The sequence below is a fragment of the Cyanistes caeruleus genome, chromosome 2 (genome assembly GCF_971803275.1).
Source record: "Cyanistes caeruleus chromosome 2, bCyaCae1.hap1.1, whole genome shotgun sequence".
NCBI classification, from domain to species: Eukaryota; Metazoa; Chordata; class Aves; order Passeriformes; family Paridae; genus Cyanistes; species Cyanistes caeruleus.
The window spans coordinates 105,645,085-105,663,672 of record NC_141702.1 but is presented as its reverse complement, the minus strand read 5'-3'; the positions used below and the strand labels follow the sequence as shown (position 1 = coordinate 105,663,672).

At 47.6% G+C, this 18,588-nt stretch overlaps 3 protein-coding genes across 4 annotated transcripts in view; 2 read left to right on the top strand and 1 right to left on the bottom strand.

Annotated features, from left to right (window-relative positions):
• Window positions 1–18,588, top strand: part of LOC111943553 (uncharacterized) — a 101,578-nt gene that overhangs the window by 61,264 nt on the left and 21,726 nt on the right. The window lies entirely within an intron of this gene.
• Window positions 1–18,588, bottom strand: part of LOC111942001 (uncharacterized) — a 235,442-nt gene that overhangs the window by 198,346 nt on the left and 18,508 nt on the right. The window lies entirely within an intron of this gene.
• LOC147655089 (TOG array regulator of axonemal microtubules protein 2-like) lies at window positions 255–16,706 on the top strand. Its single transcript, XM_086878897.1, has 11 exons — window positions 255–372; window positions 3,154–3,286; window positions 4,987–5,092; window positions 5,819–6,054; window positions 7,584–7,736; window positions 8,881–8,998; window positions 9,957–10,060; window positions 11,432–11,636; window positions 12,816–13,032; window positions 14,120–14,206; window positions 16,385–16,706. The coding sequence occupies exons 1-11, from the start codon at window positions 309–311 to the stop codon at window positions 16,618–16,620; spliced, it is 1,659 nt and encodes a 552-aa protein (XP_086735023.1). The 5' UTR covers window positions 255–308; the 3' UTR covers window positions 16,621–16,706.

Here is an 18,588-nt window from a genome sequence, read left to right as displayed (position 1 = left end):
GATGGTGCTTAGAGGTGCCTTCCAAGCCAAACTCTTCTAGGATTCTGTGATACTGTGATCACAGTCCCATGTTAGCATGCCACTGTTATACTTGAAGTTCTTTGGGATAACAAAGAGCTGTTACCCAAGTCCAGCAAGTTTTCTGGCCCTTTCCATCGTCACCCTGTGCAGCAGCCTCCACTTACAAGCTCCTCTTTGGTCTCCCTACAGGCTTTAGCCTACCGCCTGTCAATGGCACAGCTTCCAGTGTGCAGAGAAAATACCCTGGTAGTGCCTTGAAGGAGAAGGTCTTGAGGAAGCAGAACAACATGCCCTCACTACCCAATATGCCCATCATCCATGGGATTGGCAGCTTCCCACGCAACTCCTCAGGTAAGCCTGCTCTGAGGCAGCTTTTTCCCACATGGGTTTTTCCTTGCCCATGGGGCACAAACTGCCACCTGCCTCACCCAGCACAGCTGGGATCTTGGGTCCATAGCCTGTCCTGAGAATGAACAGCAAGTGTACTTCTGAGTTAGTCCAGCTCTGCAGTAGTGGAGCAGTTGGTTCTTAGAGATCCATTGGGAAGTTGAGCTGAATAAAGTAGTGGTAAAGGCCTAAGCTCTGGCTTTTGCCCCTCCTGATAATCCAAACCACAGCACTGGTGCAAGAGGCAGCTGTAACTGCAGGGATGAGCTGTGGGGCAGTGTGCCAGGGTGTGCTCACTGGGCACCTACGAGTACCACCATGATCAGTTGTCCACTCACCATCTCATCCCTCTGCCTGTGCTGCTGTCCAGCTCTGCAGACAGCTTTCCTGCTATCCCAGCAAGGGCTGTCTCTGCGTGGCAGTCAGCAGCTTGGTGCAGTCGTGCTGCTGCTCCCAGAAGTGCCCAGTGGCTCCTCACTGCTGCCATCCCACAGCCTGCAGTGCCAAGAGGGAACAAGCAGTGCCTCCTGTGTCACCCCAGCCAAATACAGTGGCCGTATGTAGCAGGTGACAGCCAGGAGGGGCTGCCTGGTGCTCCCAGGCTGTTTGCTGCCTGCAGTAAATACCCAGCAGATAGTCCCTAGTGGCTCTTGTCTCTCCCTTGTGGGTAGAGTGCCTGTGCTAGCATTCCAGGTAGGGTGAGATAAGAAGAAAGGAGCTAGGAATGATACTTGGAATGCTCCTTTCTAGAGGTGCTACTTCCATGTTGAGAATTGACCAGAACTAGCCTGACGTGGCTCTCCATTCATAGTGAACCTAGATGTGTATGTCCACACACTTCTGCAGTGACATCACTGATGTCAGTGTCTGGGGTACATCAGTGACATCCACATTAGCCCCTGTCTGAATATTTTTGATGTTATGGTATACTTTGTGAGAACAGGCAAGGTAGCACAGAAACCCTGCAGAGTCTAGAGAAGTTCATCTAGATTCTGTTCAGTGTTGATAGTCCATCATTGTAGACAGCTCTGATGTTTTCATCTACACATTAGTGTATTTGTTTTAGTTTAGGGTAAATTAGGGAGGAAAATTCTAAATCAGAATTTTTTTAGGGAAATGCCTCTCCACACTAACTGGTTCAGGAAAAGGAAAAAAAAAATTCTTTGGAGAGAAGTGGGAAAAGCTGTTCATTTAACAGAAATTGAATAATATTAAATAATAAAACCTCTTGCTGTTCGATGGGATGGTAAGTTTAGGAAGAAAAGTTTTTTTCATGTGGTGCAGCTCAGCTCACTCAGGTTCTTATCAGTCCCTCCGGCGCTGGAAAGTGCCGAGGCCCAGGCCCCGGTTGGCCACAGGTGTGAGCTCTGGGGGTTTGGCTGGGTGTTCAGTCCAGAGCAGGTTTGCACAGATCTAAAAAAAGAAAACAAAGGTCCAGGGAACTCCTCTGCTTTAGCTAGCTAAAACTAACTAAAAGCTAGAGAGAAGCTCTGTCCCGCTGTCTGTCCATGCTGCACACACCACAGTCTAGGAGTGGGATGTGTGGGAGTGATGATTTTTTTTAACAGAAGCTGCATGCTTTTTTTTCCCCCCTCTCTTGCTCTCAAAGCCAGTCTTAAAGGTGCAGAACTTAATATATAACATAAACCAGATGATAGGAGATACCAGTATCATAAAGTCACTCCAGGACAATTAGGAAATGAGCTATTGAGTGCAGCATGACCTGAAATTTTGGATGCACAGTGCTTTTGATGACAGTTGGGTTTCATAAGAAATGCATTTATCATCTGATTTTTCTCATACCTTGTATATTTTTCCTTGCCAAAAAATTGAATTAAGGCAAAGCCTGGACACCTGATTATCAAGAGCATGTGTCTGGCAACAATTTGCAGCTCTATTTGCATATTTTTATCCTCAGTTTGCATTTGGAAGGCTTTTATATCAACTGTCTAGACTGGAAATGGCATTTTTCCTCAGGTGTAGGTTTAGGCACTGCTGAGTTCACAAACACATCCATTTGATGACAAAGAAATTTCACTTCAGCATCTTTGAAATACAGCCAGTGTGTCCCTCTGAAAGGGCAAAGACTCATGATGCTTGGAAAGAACAAAATCCATAAAGTACTCCCTGGCCAACAGTAGGCTACAATGTATGTGCAGTCAGCTGCCTGCTGTCTAGAAGATTTGAAGGCAATGGGAAGAGAGGCGCTGTCAGGAGTGAAGGGTCAGGTATCGCTGCTCCCTGGTAGCTGCTCCGTGGGGATCCAGCCGGGCCCAGCAGGGCTGGGTTGTTCAGGCTGGGCTTGGTGCTGTGGCGAGGCAGCTGCAGGTCTTTCCTCAGGGAGTTGCAGAGTGCCTCTGTCGTCGGGGCTGGGGGAAATCAGGGCGCTGAGACAAGAGAGGCAGCTGAGGGGTTCCCTCCTGGGCTAGCAAGTCCTGCTGGTGGGCGCTGTCTGGCAGGCAGTGGGAGCTCTGCGGCCTCAGGAAGCTGCCGCTGCCTGTGGTAGCTGTGGCACTTGGCAGCTGGTGCTGTATGGGCAGCTGTCAGCTTTAGCCTGGAGCTGTGCCCAGCTGGGGGGGCTGGGAGAAAGCAAGCAGCCCAAGGAGCCAGGCAGCAGGGAAGTGTCTGTCCCAGTGCCACTTTGTCCCACACGGAAGCCTGGCTGGGAGATGGGGCTGCAGGCCGCTCCATGGTGGGGTGCCTTGCCCGGGGCTACAGCGCTCATGGCTGACCCTCTCCTCACAGTGACCTCGCAGACGGCCTCTGGGGCCAAGCGTCGAGAGGAGCCGCTGCGTGGGAACTGGCAGAAGGACACAGCCACTTGTGACCCACAGCAGGCCTTGCTCAAGGCACTGTCCTTGCTGGGCAGCGATGACTGGTAAGAAAGGCCCCGTTCACTCTGTCTCCCTCTTAGCGTTAAGGTAGCTCAGAAGTGGATCTTGCTAGTGCCTCTGAGCCCCGACAGCCCAGAGGGCCAAGGGGCACCAGTGAAACCACAGCAGAGCCGTGAGAGGATAAAGATTTGACAGCAGCCTTTTCTTGGCCTTGGTCTGCAGCAGTGCTCCAGCTGCAGCAGGTCCCTGCTGTTTGCTCGCTTTGCCTGCTGCTCCATGGAGCTGCAGAGGAAATCTTGAGGGAAGAGAGAAAGCTGTGGGACAAGATGATTTGCTGGCTGAAGGCAGAAGCAGGATGGCAGCACTTTTGAGTGTAGAGATTTGGGTGCCTTGGAGCACTGGCCCAGTGGGAGTGAGTAAGATTTCTTCTCTCTGGTCCCACTGCTGTCAGCAATGGCAGGTGACAGGGTCTCCCTGGGACCTCCTGCTGTGAATGCCAGAAGCAGCTCCAGGGAGTTCCTCTTCCTGAGAAATGGCCTCACTTGTGCTTTCAAGTCCCTCAGCCTGTCATTACCTCTGAAGGTCTCATGGCAGAAGAGAAGGAAAAAGAAATATAATCTTCTAGGAATCTTGCACTTTTGGAATTTAACCTTTTCCTTCAAATTTTACTTCTCACTGCTTCATATGGGCCTGAGATACTTGGTTATAACTCACATCGTGTCCCAAAATTTGACACAGACCGAAGGAGGCCCAGAGGTGGTAACCTGACGGATGTTGGGAGGTATTGGTTGTCTTTTTGATGTCTGGGTTAGCATCCACTCACTGGTGGATGCTTCATTCACACGGGGATAAGGACTCCACTCACACTGGGATAAACATGAAAAATCTGCCACAATGCATCTCCTTGTGCAGTCACCTTTGCTTTGCCCTTTCTCTTCTGCTTTCTCTTCCCCATTTCTCCTTGGTGCCCTGTGAGGTGCAGAGATCCTCTGGAGGTGTGGGGGAGTCTGGGTGACATCAGGGGTTCCTGTGGGATCGATCACCAGCCCTGTGCTGCAGCCCTGATGCCTCACAAACCTGCCTGTAGCTGAGGGCCTGCACAAAGCAGGTGCTGGGAGATGGAGTTGTTTGCACCTTTTAAATAACATGTTGCTGTTGTGGGGGTTGTTTTAGGTAGCGGGCTTTGCCAGAGTTTTAGCTGTTCTTGCCCAGTTGTGGAATCTTCTGGGACATCCTGCTGCTTTTTTGGGCAAGGAGGAAAAGAAGTGGAGTGGGTGAGAGACAGGCCTGGATTGCAGAGTGGAAAGTCAGCTCCAGAGTGCCAGTGCAGTCTCTTACTGCTGAACTGCCTGCTGGGGCTTGTAAAGAAGGAAAAAGCCCCAGTAACAGCCCCATGGGACTGTGTCTCAGGGGCAGGAACAGGGAGGTGACAGGAAACAGCAGCTTGGTTTGGTCTCACAGCTTCTAAGAAGCAGTGAAACATGGACCTCCTGGGCCAGAGGTTTCAGAAAGGCTGTCTTGTAAAATGGCCACAAATGAAGACTCTGAAACCCCTCTCTTTGCCTTTTGGATTTGTGTGTGCTTTTGACAGCCACAGAATCCTGTGGCCACGAGTTCCTAAAGTGCTCCTTGAAAAGCACCTCCCACTGAGGTCCCACTGAGCTGCCAGCCTGGTCATTTCAGAGGGTGCTGCCTAGTTCTTGGGTGGAGAGAAAAACCAATCTTTTTGGGACTTGCCTTTCAGGGAGCTGAAGGAGAAGGCGCTCTCCAGCATCGGACAGCTGGCTGGGTCCCATTCAGAAGTCTTGCTTTGTAGACTTCGTGAAGTTTGCCTGGCAGTTACCAGCGAGGTGAGAACATTCTTCTGAATTGTCCCCCGTACCTCATACATGGTGTGTAGAGCAGATATGTGCATGTTCATGTCCATGTGTGCTCAGGGATTGCCTTCATTTCTGTTTCTAGACCTTGTATTTCTAATGTCTGTCAGCTAGGATCAGTGTGTGCATGTAGCTGTATTTCCTGGTAGGTTGGCTGTCTGACACTCATCTTTGAGTGAGGTGTCATTGTAACGCAAGGTGCAAATGCACAAACTGAGACATTAATTATGTTATTTTCCAGAGTCCTAATCTCTGCCTGAGCTGTAATTCAACACTGCCAATTAGTCTGTAGACTTGAGCCTGTGCTTTCCATTTCTTGGCTAAGTCCTTCAACTAATAGTGTTGCTTTTTTGAACAGGAGCACATGATTCTTTTGTCTTTATGACTTGTGCCTTATTGTTTGCTAGCAGCGCTTGTTTAATTTGTTTATTTCCGAATAAACGGGCCTAAAATCAAAGGGGTGGACATGATAGAAGAGTTAATTGAAATGATTTGTTTTTAGGCCTGCTGTCAGCAGGTCTGAGGCCAGAAACTGGTGCCAGACTAAGTGCCTTTGTGTGCCTATGCTCTCCTGCTCTTATTGTGCTTTCATCTTGCCCTGGACACAGTGGGACGTGTTGTCAGTTCCTGGGACTGTTGTCTAAGGCCACTGGTTTTCTTTTCAAGGTGATTCTTATGTTTCTCTCATCACTTCCCCAGGTGACCAACCTCCGCTCCAAGGTGTCCTGTGCTGCAATCGTCACTCTTGGAGAGCTCTTTGCAGCCTTGAAGAAGGACATGGACTCCAAAGTGGATGAGGTTGCTCGGGTCCTTCTCCAGATGGTTTGGAATTCCCCAGAGTTTCTGGAGAAAGCAGCCAATCAGACCCTGGGGATCATGGTGGAGAACGTGACTCCTGCACGAGCACTGGCTGCTCTCATGGACAGGGGAGCCAAGTAGGTTCTTCTTCTTCTAGTGATCTTCTTCACCTTCTAGTGTGTGCGTGGGGGAAGGGATGAGAGACAGAATGGGAATGGTGGGAGGGAAGGCTCCTGCATCCTGCATCTTCTGTGAAGTCAGGGACTTCATTCCCCCATCAACCTCACTTCTTTCCTCTTGTCACCTGTTTCTGCCCTCCTGCAGCCTATAAGTTCACAGAATCACAGAGCTGTAGAATATGGGGAGTTGGAAGGGGCCCATCAAGAGCATCGAGGTCAGCTCCTGGCCTTGCACAGAACACCCCAAGGATCACACCAAGTGCCTGAGATTGTTGTTAAAATGCTTCTTCAACTCTGTCAGGCTTGGTGCTGTGACCACTGCCCTGGGGAGCCTGTTCCAGTGCTCAACCACCCTCTGGGTGAAAACCCTTTTCCTCATATCCAACCTAAACCTCCTCTGACTCAGCTTCCTGCTGCTTCCTGGAATTCTCCCAGCCTGTCAGAGCTTCCCAGAACTGGTGAATGGTGGGGAAGTGAAAGTGCCTGCAAAGGCTAAGGATAGAGCCTTGTGCTTTTGTGGGAAGAGGGACAATTGAAGTTGTAGCTGTGAGCGCTCTTTGATATTTCACAGCGCTAAGCACAGAGGCCCTGGGACAAACCATGCCTCCTCATTATGCCATTAGCTTGAGAAAGAAGGAGGGGACTTGCTGGGGCATGGAGCACATGGAAGAAAATGTGCTGGGTGGGGCACAGATAGCACAGCAGGTGCAGCTCCTGCCAAAAGGATTCTTGTAGGACTGTCCTGGCCGTAGAGCTTTACTTTCTGTTCAGACTGATGTTTCATGTTAGCTTTGAGATGATGAATCACTTTACAGGCACCTTCACAGGCCGAATGCCATTGGACAGCTGAAGCAAATGCTGCCTTAAGTGTTGGTGCTGGGCCTGATAGTTCCCAAGAGACAGTCTCTAGAACAGAACAACCTGGCTGAACTGCCTGCCACCCCTTCCTCAGCTTTGGAATAGGGTAAAACATTCAGATGTATCCCTTGCCAAGCCTCACAGAAGGAACAGGCAGCATTGCTGGATATTCTGCAACCTCACGCCCCAAATCATGGGGCATTTTCCCTGCATTTGTTTTTCTCAAGAGGTCTCTAGAATTGAGGATAAATGGGAGGAAAGAGCCTCAGTCCTGCTTCTGCTGCTTTGTGTAGTGGGTGCCTCTGATGGGTCAGCATGAGTTGTCATTAATTTCTAAATTATTCATATGTAATCTATTTTTCAATCTTTCTCAGGGAAATTTTTGGGAAAGAAATTGAGTATCAGATAATGCAGGGAGACTGAATTCCTCCCTCTTCCTTGCAGGCACTCCTTCTGTGCAATGCTAACTTTGTCTTTATCTGAGGACAGAGCCTCCTACAGGTGTCTAAAGTTGCAGGGAGAACCCAGGCCTCCTTTGCCCAGCAAGGACAGGGAGCATTCTCTGGTCAAGGCCTGTGCTGCTGTGCCTCCTTCTCCCTGTGTCCCAGTGTTTGCTCTCTTCTTCCCAGGAGCCGCTACGTCCAGGTGTGGAAGTGTGCGGCCGAACTCCTCCTGTCCTTGATGGGGAAAATTGGAGTCACGAAGCTCGCAGACACACCCAGGGCTGAGAACCTGGCACAGGTGGCAGGGAAGCTTGCTCAGGACTGTCACAAGGACACAAGGTAATGATCTTCATTTCACCTCCTAAAACAGGAAATCTGTTTGGTGTCTGGCTTTAAAAGGGAAACCCACAAAATTGTAGAAACTACAGGAAATAATATGTTACCTCTCCATGTGGATAAGGGTCATAGAATCACGGAATACGCTGAGTTGGAAGGGACTCATCAGGGTCATCAGGTCCAGCTCCTGGCCATGTGCAGGACACCCCAAGAGACACTCCATGTGCCCAAGAGCATTGTCCAAACCCTTCTTGAGCTCTGTCAGCCTTGGTATTGTGACCAGTTCCCCAGGGAAATGACTGTACTGGGTAACCTGAGGTTGTCCAGCAAGAAGGAGCATTGACAGCTTCCTGTGACTTGAAGGATTCTTGACTGAGATCAAAAGAGCTCAGATTAGCCAGACTAACAATTTTGTTTGGCCTTAGGTGCACCATACAAAGACAAAGTGTTGCCTACTTTTCATCACTGAAGGATCCCAAATATATATTTCTCATTAACTTAAGATTTTCCTAGAAATACTTCAGGGGTCTTTAGCCAATGTATTCAGTCTTTCTAAACCTATTCTGAAGAAATCTATAATGCTGTTATCTGTGGCTGAATGGCCTCCAAATTTGTTCTTGAAGAGCACTGCAGGTTCTGAGTGGCAAAATCAACCCAAACCACCAAAATCCCCTCATGAGTAAATTCCCATTAATAGCTGCCAAGAACACAGGAGCAACTAGCTGCCCCTGTCCATACATATGGTATAGAATAATCAATAGGAAGCAAGAGGTGTTTTGTCCTGGCCAGCCTGCCTGTTAAAGGACGGCAAATTATTGTGCAGTGGCAGCAAGACACTGCTAATGGGCTCTGACAACCAAGCAGATGTGTTTTGATTGTTCCCTGGGATCCATTGATCCCACAGAAGCACACACACAGTTTCAGAATCAAATGGTATTTTCTGTTGCCCCACGTTCTCCTCTTGCCTCTTGTGTTCAGCTGACAGCACTGTGCAGCGACAAGTGGAGGTAAATGTCTCTCTTTGCTGAGTAGGTAATGCCTTCTTATGCAAGGATTGCACCTGATGGGTTTAAGGTATCAGCCTCTTCTGTTAACACTCTTCCTATGTTTGTTCACTTTCCTTTCTTTCCCTTCCTTTGTTCCTTAGGCACTATGGACAGGAGATGGTGAAGATGATGCTAAGTCATCAAAAATTTAAAAGGCTTTTGGAGAAATCTGTTTCTACCCGTGACCTGGAAGATATTCTGACAAGAATTAAGAAGAAAGTAAGTGCTTGGCAGGAGAAATGTCTCCTTTGTGCAAGGATTGCCAATGCTTATATGAGATCAAATATACCTAATCAGTCTTTATCTCATCCTTCTGAATCACTTTGCTCCTGGGAATGAGCAGTTAATCTTCAGCTTGTTCATCTGCAGACTACAAAGGGACTGGTATTCTTGGTGAAAAAGTGGGGTTTTGAATATTTTGAATATCACAAAGGGGAAAGGGGAAGAGGAGAAAAAGGGTTTTCATTTAAGTGTAACCCCTCACCATGCTCTCCCTGCTATGCCCCCAGTAAAGGAATTAAATGCGAATAGTGCTTCTGAAGATAACATAGTCTATGCAAAAGACACTGGATGTTGTAGTGCCAGGAAAACTTCCAAATATGCAAAAGATGTACATGTCAATCCTGATTACTACAATTACCATCTGCCTGCTGGGAATACTGTCCTACTGCATTATAGCTCTTAACCCTATGGAGCTGGAGGAAGCTTGGTGAATTCAGCAGCATCCAGTGGAAAACCATTTGTTTGTTTGAGGGGTTTTTTTATTCTTCTTATCTACATCATAGAAGGGAGCGTGACGTTGTGGAGGAACAGGGAGAGCGAGTGTTGAATCAACTTCCAACACAATGGGCCAGCTCCCAGAGAGTCCAAATTTTTCTGCTGCTTCCTTAAAGAACACTCATTGCCTACCAGTGTGCATTATTCCCATTTCTGCTCAAGCCTAATGAATTTGGGATTTTAGAGTGCTGCTCAGTATGGCAGCACCCATAACCTGCCTTGGGCTATTGAGAACAAAGAGTTGGCATCACTGAATCTCTGGTCTGTTGCCTTCTGTAAGCTAGGAAATGTCTCCCTAAGCCTTGGTAGCCGTGATCCTGAGGTTCTAACTTGTGTTTTAAACAGGGAGTTTCCTATTGCATTTTCTAAAGAGTCATGGGGTTTCTTTATGTCTTTGTAGGAGATGGAAAGCCAGAAGGGTGAAGGCCCATCTGTCAAGATGCCGGTGAAGAAGAGCAGCGATTCCTCGAAGAAGCCCCAGGCCACATTGCCTTCTAGTAAACGGTACTGAGCACTTTTGTTAGATGGGACAAAGCATGTGACAAGATTTACATGTCCTTCCTCAGGAAAATCTTTCTGGGGGAGATGACCCGTGCCAGAGATGGTTTCCATTCCCTACAAATGCTCCATGATAAAAATTGGCTACTTCTGCATTACACTGAACACAGCTTCTCTGGAGAGGTTTCCACAGAAATTGGGTAACAAAAAGACACCCATTGGTTGTGGCTCAGACGATGCAGTGCACTGGCAAGGGCAGTGTTGTGAAGGCATGGAGAGGGCTGTGTCTCTGCTGCTGGACTTGGGACAAGTAAATTCAATCAGGGTTGGTTGTTTTCATCAGAGAGGAGTCTTTTTCAGATTGGTGTCTTGATGAGAAGTCCCAGTCAGGAAACAAGATGCCATTCCCCAAACAAGCAGCTCCCATGCAAGTTGTTGGGCCTGGCTGATTCATGCCTTTCTTACTCTCAAACAGTACCAAGTTTGAGTAGTAAGTATCAAGGCAATTCCTAAGCGACATTGGTCAACAGGTGTCTCAATGTGGATGTTTTGTTATGATATTCCTGTCCTTCACACTGTTTGCTTGATGGACTGCATGTTTGGTTTATCTCCCCCTGTGCTGCAGTCCAAATTTAAGACAGCAATTTGGTCCTTGCTGTCCTTTCTGCCAGGGGTAGAGCTACTTGTACCTGTTCTCCTGTGATAACAGAGGAGAGTTCTTTAGCTCTGTCATGCTCAGTGGTGGCAGAAGAGTGAGCACATGCCTCAGTAGCATAGCTAGGTACTTGGAATGCTCAGGGAAGAGACAGGTTGATGCAGGAGAATTGTTCCCTGTGGGTTTGTTAAACTGTGGATCTAGTCTCTGGGGAAGCAAACATAAAGTTAGCATAGTGCTGGGATGTCTGCCTTCTGTTTTTATCTCTGTTACTGATTTCCTGGATCCTTCAGATATGCCCCTGTTCATCTGTTCAGAGGCATCTGAGCTACTGTTACAGATTGTCATGCCTGCTGTAGAGACACTTCTCCAGAGTGATGAGTTTCCTTACTATAAGACACACATGTCCCCTATGAGGAGGCATTTAAACTTGCAAGTTTAAATTCTCTTTCCCCACAAAGCAATGAGACCTTTGTGCCTGGGAAGCCATCTGAAGGTAGATCAGATACATCTCATCCTTGGTTTTCCTGAGTGAGCACTGGTGAGAATGTTACTCGCAGATTGTCTCCTGTAATGATTGTCATGAGGTCCACGTTGTTTTTCAGAGCCTCATGATTTTCTAGCTGGAAATCACATCATTAGGGATGCTCCTCGAGATGTTTTGCTCTCCATTAACTGAAGGTATTATCACCACCAAGTTCTAATTTGGTTTTATTTTCCAGGGTGAAGTCTACCTCTGAGGGACGCCTCCTCCACCGTGCAAAAGCCCAGGTCACGTTACCTCCAGCTGTGGAAGAAACGGAGCCGCTCCAGAAGCTTTACAGTCTCCTGGAAGCCAAGGGGTTTCAGACACGGCTGGAAGGACTGGCATTCCTTCTTGAGCTGTGCAAAACTCGCCCCCAGCTCATCTCCACTAACATTGTCCAAGTATGTAGGGTATCTTCATTGTTCCTTTCCTTTAGCTCCTTCCCCAAGCCTGGAGCAGTGAAGTTCATTCTGTGTGTCTTGGCACTACATCCTGGCAGTTTGGGCCAGGCTGGTCCCTCTTACACAGACAAATTTCATTCAGATCCAGGCTTCAGAACAAGTTCTTTCAGTCCAGCTGTATTTGTTGGGCAGGTGCCTATTGATGCTGTTCATCAGATGATGACAGAGTTTGCTGCTGCTGTAGCTTCTGCTCTCTCCTACTCCCAGCTGGGTTAAGTGAAGGGAATAGCAGCACTGAAAGCATGGCAGTTATTCTCTAAATAAAACATGGGTTTGGATGGAGAAGAGAAGTATCAGGCTGGGTTGGTTTAAACCCAGATTGTTTTAGAGGACACTTCTGTAAACTTCATCTTGTCTTGCACAGGCACGCGTCTGGCTACTCATTTGCATTCCCTATTCCTCTTGGGAAAGATGGTGCTCAACCTTCTTGGGGGGTCCTGTTCTTGTCTCTGGAAAAGGAGGAAAATGAATAAGAACAGACCTGTGCCTTCTCCTCCCAGAAGCTGCTTTTTCCCTTTCTCCAGTAAATGGTGCCTTATAATGTGGCTGTCAAGGGACTGAACCTGCTCTAATAAGAGCTGTACAGCACATTAAATTTCAGAAGCCTACGTGTTAGTTAGACAAATGGTGTGGTTCCTGGAAGAGTTGATCAGAGCCCTGCACTTCTCCAGACACAGAGATAGAGACAGACTAAAGAAAACTTAGATCTCCTCCAGCCATAGTTTTGGCAATATCAAAATTGCCCTCAGTACTTGAGGCAAGTGTACAGAAAAATGAGCACTGTAAATATCTGGTTCCATACTTCTAAAGCAAAGGTCATATTTTTCAATTAATAAATGAATTAATTTATTTAATCAAATAATTTACAGGGGGAGGGAAACACCATAGGAATTATTCTGTCCCCACCCATACCTCATCAAAATAGATGAAAATCTTTCAACCAGCATGAGGTTGTGCAACCACTGCAGTGAGTGGTCCCCAGGAAATTGTGCAAGCAAGTGTTGACCTGTCCAAAAGGATCAGATTCAATCTTTTACATTGCTGAGTGCACATGTCCACATCCCCTCTTCAAACAAGGACATTGTAATCCAGCTGTCATTTTGTTTATTTTCTCCACAGATTTTTGATTATTTGGTCCTGAGAATATCTGACACTCACAAGAGGGTGAAGCAGAAAGCGCTGGACGTGCTGGCAGAAATCATTGGCATCCTGGAAAATGCCTTGAGCCCGGTGATCATCCATTTGGTGGAAGGAATTACAAACAACTTGAACTCAAAGGATCCCGGGGTTCATTCTGCAGCTGTGAAAGCGCTGGAAGAATCCATTTCTCATTTAGGTAAGGCTGACCCCTGACATGGACTCTCCTCAGCTGTGTCTCTGCCTCTGCCACACAAGAGAATGCTGAGAGCCTTGATAGCTCTTGTTGTCTGTGGAATGCTGCAGCTGACATCCACCAGAAGCTGTGGAGCTGCAGTCCTTACACACCAGTGCCCCAACAGGCTTGAATGTGCATCAGCATTTCCCAAAGGTCCCAGGAGCCCTTGGCTCTGTGCTGCTTGTCTGAAGAGGAAGTCCTGGAAGTCTACAGCTTTGCTAGAATTCAGAGCCAAGGGGATTTTGGAGTTTGCTTGGGCCCCATTTGACTTCCCAAGTGAATAGCTTTGCTGTTGGCATGAAGGGACACAGGCCCCTCAGAGCTTCTGCAGAGCAGCCTCCTGGAAGAATCTACATTTATAGGCATTAGCTGACCATTTCCCACCTTCCTTCTTTGGCTTCTTTTTTCAAAGGAGAACTTTTGTTTCAGCAGCTTCATTTCCTTATAAGAAACAGGTAGAAATCCAGCTGTCAATGATGCCTTGTTCCACATGTTGTTTTGCATGGTGCAAGATGGCTGTAGCAAATAGCTACCTAGGCAAGGGCTGCTGCAAATTCCTTTGCCACACAGATTTATGTCAGCTCTGAAAATGCCGCACTGGGGAATATGCGTGAGAAATGAAGTGCTAGAAAGGCAGGTCTTCCAGGGGAGTTTCCACTTTCTCCACCTCAGCTGCTCTGTGAGCTCATGAACTGCCTGACTCAGTGCCTTTCTCTGTTCCAAGTATGGGGGGCACATTTTTACTCTGGGATGCAAACCCTTTTCACTGCTTACATGTGATTGAACTCTTGAAGTCCCTGATGTGAAATGTTTAACATAGCTCCTGGTACAGCAGACAATTTTGGATCTACAATTGTACAAGGAGAGCTTTTCTTTTGGAATTAAAAACCCTCCCTAGGAGGCTGGAAGGAAAGAAGAAATGGATTCAAGAACCAGCAGAAATTGACTTTTATTTTATAAAATGGGCTTGCTCCTGCCCTTTCCCACCTCACTGTCCTTTCTCTTATGACCTCCGAAGAGTGAGCAGAAACGTGTGTTTCTCTTGTAGATAAAGTATCACTGATGAAAGAGTTTGGCCACAGATGGAGTCAACTGAGTGGCCAAGCTCTGCTGGACATCACAGAGCGTATCACAGGTATGGCCAACCCTTCTAAGCCAAGAGGTCTTCCAAGGAAGAATGTACAGGAAATGCCTGTGAATAGACAGTAGAGTAGCTCCTCCAAATCAGGACCTGCTGAGCTTGTCCCTCCTGCCCCACACCCATGGCAGGTGTATTGGGCAGGTTTTCCTGGCTGCTGCCGTGGTGTGCAGCATCTGAGACGGGGCAGTGCTCGGCCTCGTGGCTGAGCTCTCACTGGGACATCTCAGAAGCCACCTTCAGGAAAGGGAAGGGCTAAAAATACCCTAGCTGGCTCCTCTCTTGGAAGTTCAAGGGCATCTGTGACCCTTGAGGGATGTGGTGGCAAATGCTGTTTCAGGGGATCAGTTTGTTTTGTCCTCACAGAATCCTTGTTTTGCTCTTGGAAGGTTTTGAGGCTGAACCCTGCAGGGCCTGGGGCTCTCAGCTTAGGTCAAAACTCAACACACATATTAGAGGCACAGATTTAGTGCAAGGGTAGCCTTTGTGGGCAGAGGGGCAGAAGCAGAGTGCTGAGGCTCCCTGCCTGTGCTGTCAAAGTGGCATTGGGCTGAGCATTTCAGGGAGTGCAAACAGTGTCTTCCTATGTCAGCGCTGTCCAAAATGCTACAAATGAAGCTGCTAATTGATTCCTCAGAGGAGCTTGCTATGGCAGCAACAGACAAGAAATGGAAACATCATCATCTCAATATATAGTGGAGAAGCTGATTTATGGCCTTGCTTTAACTGGGGCTAAATCCACCACTAATTCTGCCAGCATCTTTAAATGCAAGGTTTAATACACTTTGTATCTTCATTGTGAATCTCAAAAGGGCATGTTCAGCGATTGGGAATGTCAAAGGCGTGTTAAAGAGCAGTTGAATAAAGTAGATCTCCAGGAAGAGGGAGTTTAGTTTTGCAGTTATTTTGATCTCTTTTTCAAATGAAGGAATTAAACATAAATTAGGGCTACTTTAGAAAGAGCAGAAGCGCTCTCTGAGATTTAGTAGGAACACACAGCTCTTTCTCTTCTCAACGTCCATACTGACCAATGTCTTTAATTGCATTTCAACTCAAGTGAACCCCCGTTTTTAAATGGATACCATAACCCTTTTCCCACTTAGAAGCATTGGTTTTGGGTACTTCCAGGAGCTGTTGAAATGCTGATGACTGCTGGTGAATTATCAGCATAGAGAAAATGAAGTGTCTTCCACCACAGTATAGTAAATGGCTCCTACGCAGCATTTTGCCTGTTTAGAAAATGAGAATGGTCTCCAGGCCATTTCAGCTTTTGACCTCTCAGCTAAATCTGCTGTGCACGGAACCTGTTGATACTCAGTTTTCTTCTGTGTTTCATATTGTTCAGTTCAGAAAACGAGCAGAGAGGATGCTTCAGATTTCTCACATTTCTCACAATGTGAGGAAACACTCATGTTTTGGTTAAATTGCAGTCCCCTGGGTAACAGTTTTCTCTCTCTCTTTCCCCATTTCAGTGTGCATTGTAAGGAAAAATGCCATTAACATTGGGAGGGGAAATGCCATTAAAATGTGTAGATGCTCAGATGCCATGGCAATGGGGTCTGGGTCATTATCTAAGACACCCTGGGGTTTGGAACAGCTGTTTGTTGGAAGCCACAAAAGCATTCTGCCAATGACACCAGCCAGTCACTGATGTTTCTACTCCAAGTGTCAAGCAGCACCCACCTCTGGTGGGCTGGAGTTTTGAAGTGTGGTCTAGTACTGCCCTTTGCTGTGTGCCACTAAGCAAAGGGAAGAGCCAGATTAGACTTTTGGCACCTGACATCAAAGGTCACAAAAATGGAATCATCCTTTTTATTGCAAATCCTTCAATTGACTCTCTGCGGTGCATGTCCACATTTTCAGTGTGGGTTTAGACAACTTCTCCATGGAAATAAAAGGCAATTTGTCATATTCAGGCATTATCCCTGCAGAAACAGATCATGAAATAGTTTAGTAAAAGTACAAAGTCTGCCAGAGCTACAAGGCCCTGCTTGGAGAAATTAATCCTGGGGGGTTGCTGGTTCTGTTTCTGGGAGGATCAGCTGCTTATCCCATTTCTGGCTCAAGAGGTTCTGTGTGCTCTTTCTCTGATCTTAGCCAGAGGCAAAACTTAGAAATAGATCCCAGTTTGCATTCAGGTTGGTGGTTAAGAAGCTTGTGTCTCTCTCCCGGCAGTGCTTGTGGAATGGGTTTATCCCAGGAGCCCTGAAGTCGTCCAGCGCTACGCCCTGCCCGTGCTCTGGTCCTTCCTGGGGAACAAGGCGCTGCCCGTGCGAAGCGCCAATGTCCGCACTGTGGTCACCAAGCTTGCCTCTGCCCTCTACAAGGTGATGGGCACCAAGCTGAGGAAGTGTGCTGCCAGCCAGCCTCCACATGTGCGGGATAACCTCTCCAGCATCTTGGGCTGGTGAGGCCCTGATGCTCTCCAGGAAGATGACGAAGAGCTGACTCCAACACCTCCGGATGTGACTTTTTAGCTGTGCCAACAATGACAAAATACTGAGGAAGGGTTTGCATCCGCCTCCGCTCCCTCCACTGCCCTTCCTAGTCAAGGCATGGGGGGCCTGAAACAACTCCGGATTGAGGACAAGATGAAGACTGAGCAGGGCTCAGCCTCACACACAGGTGAGGGGGGAGCTGGGCTGCTCTCTGGCAGGAGGAAGGGTCTTGTGCCAGCCTAGGGAGCCTGTGCTCATCCCCAGGGAACAGTTCTGCCCTGCATGTGCCCCCTGCAATGAGCTGTGCTGCTGCCAGTGCCCCGTGCAGCTGTAGGGCTGCTCAGCTGTGAGGCAGGGACAGGAGCAGGAGGCTGCATGTGCAGCTGAGCCATGGCTGCAAAGCCCAGGGCTCTGGGCTCCCTGCTGTCCCAGGCCAGCCCAGAGGCCAGGCTGTTCCTGTGGTAGCTCTGTGCAAGTGGGGCAGGGTGTCCCCTGGCCTGCCTCAAGTGGCTGCAGGCAGGAGCATGTTTCCCTGTGCAGCTATTTAGAAGTTTGCAGGAATCTGTCCCATGATATATGGAGCTTCAGAGGCTTTAGGTTTGCACTGCATTATCTGTTACACTTTGTGTTTCCATTTTGCAGACCTGACAGGCTCCTCTCCTACCAAGAAGTTTTCTCTGCATGCTTCATGTGTGCCCACAAAGTCCTTGCCTCCCATCCAGAAGAGCCCTCTTTCTTCGGAGCTCAGGAAGAACCTTCTGCCTCTCCGAAACTGGTTGATGAATAGGTTTAATGGCTTAGGCTTTAGAGTTAGGGATGTAGGATATAGTATAGGGATAGTAGTATAGTATAGGGATATAGTATAGTAGGGATGAAGTGTTCTTATATTATAATGTACATTTGAGGATACATTTTGATTGTAGTTTTTAAATAGTGATGACGTATTTTAATTCTTTATTTATATTTTTGTAGATACAGTGTGTTTTTTTAATGTTATACAAGTTAAATTTTTTAAAAAAACAAGCATAGAATGTGAGACTAGGACCTGCTAGGTTAGAGGAGATGTGCTGAGGTTATCAGAGTACAGCTCACTTGATGTCCCAGTGACTCACCACGTCCTTTCCTCGCTGGGCCTCTCACCTTTGAGACTGGCTCTGAGAGCAATGGGGGGTAGAAGAAGCACGCAGCTTGTGTTGAAAGAAAACTCACCCCCCCTGCATCCTGCTCCTGGATTGTGCTCTCTGCAGCACGGAGAGACAGCGGGACAGAGCTTCTCTTTGGCTTTTAGTTAGTTTTAGTTAGCTGAGGCAGAGGAGTTCCCTGGACCTTTTTTTCTTTTTCTCCTGGATCTGTGCAAATCTGCTTTGGACTGAAAAACACCCAGACAAACCCCAGGAGCTCAAGCCCTTGGCCCACCGGGGCCTGGGCCTCAGCACTATCCATCACCAAAAGGACTGAGAAGAACATGAGCAATCCGAACTACACCACATGGAAAAGGACTTTTCTTCCTAGATTCGCCATCCCATCGAACAACAAGACGTTTTATTGTTTCATATTATTCAATTTCTGTTAAATAAACATCTTTTTCCACTTCTCTCCAAGGCAATTATTTTTCCCAAACCAGTTGGGGGGAGGGGTCATTTGAATTTTTTTCCCTGGGGAAACCCCCATTTGGAGTTTTTCTCCCAAATTTGCCCTAAACTAGGACAGGGGACAATAGACCCAGAAGATCCTGTGTAGTCAAAAGTTTTCTACCTGCATGTAATCTGTGCTCACAAAAGGCCTGAGCAAAGAAACAAAGAGAAGTGTGCCCAAATCCCAAAGCTTTGCCCCTTTGCAAGCTCACACCGATCTGGCTCAGAGATGTCTTCAATCACAATTTCATAGGTAAGAAGAGCATGTGGGAAAAGATGCACTGCTTTGGAAAAGTCACCTGTATGT

Bases quoted from the DNA above. Each gene is read 5' to 3' on its own strand.
- LOC147655089 (XM_086878897.1), top strand. From the start codon at position 309: ATGCCCTCACTACCCAATATGCCCATCATCCATGGGATTGGCAGCTTC. The intron at 5,093-5,818 runs GTGAGAACATTC...TCACTTCCCCAG, and splicing joins GCCTGGCAGTTACCAGCGAG to GTGACCAACCTCCGCTCCAA. The intron at 8,999-9,956 runs GTAAGTGCTTGG...ATGTCTTTGTAG, and splicing joins TGACAAGAATTAAGAAGAAA to GAGATGGAAAGCCAGAAGGG.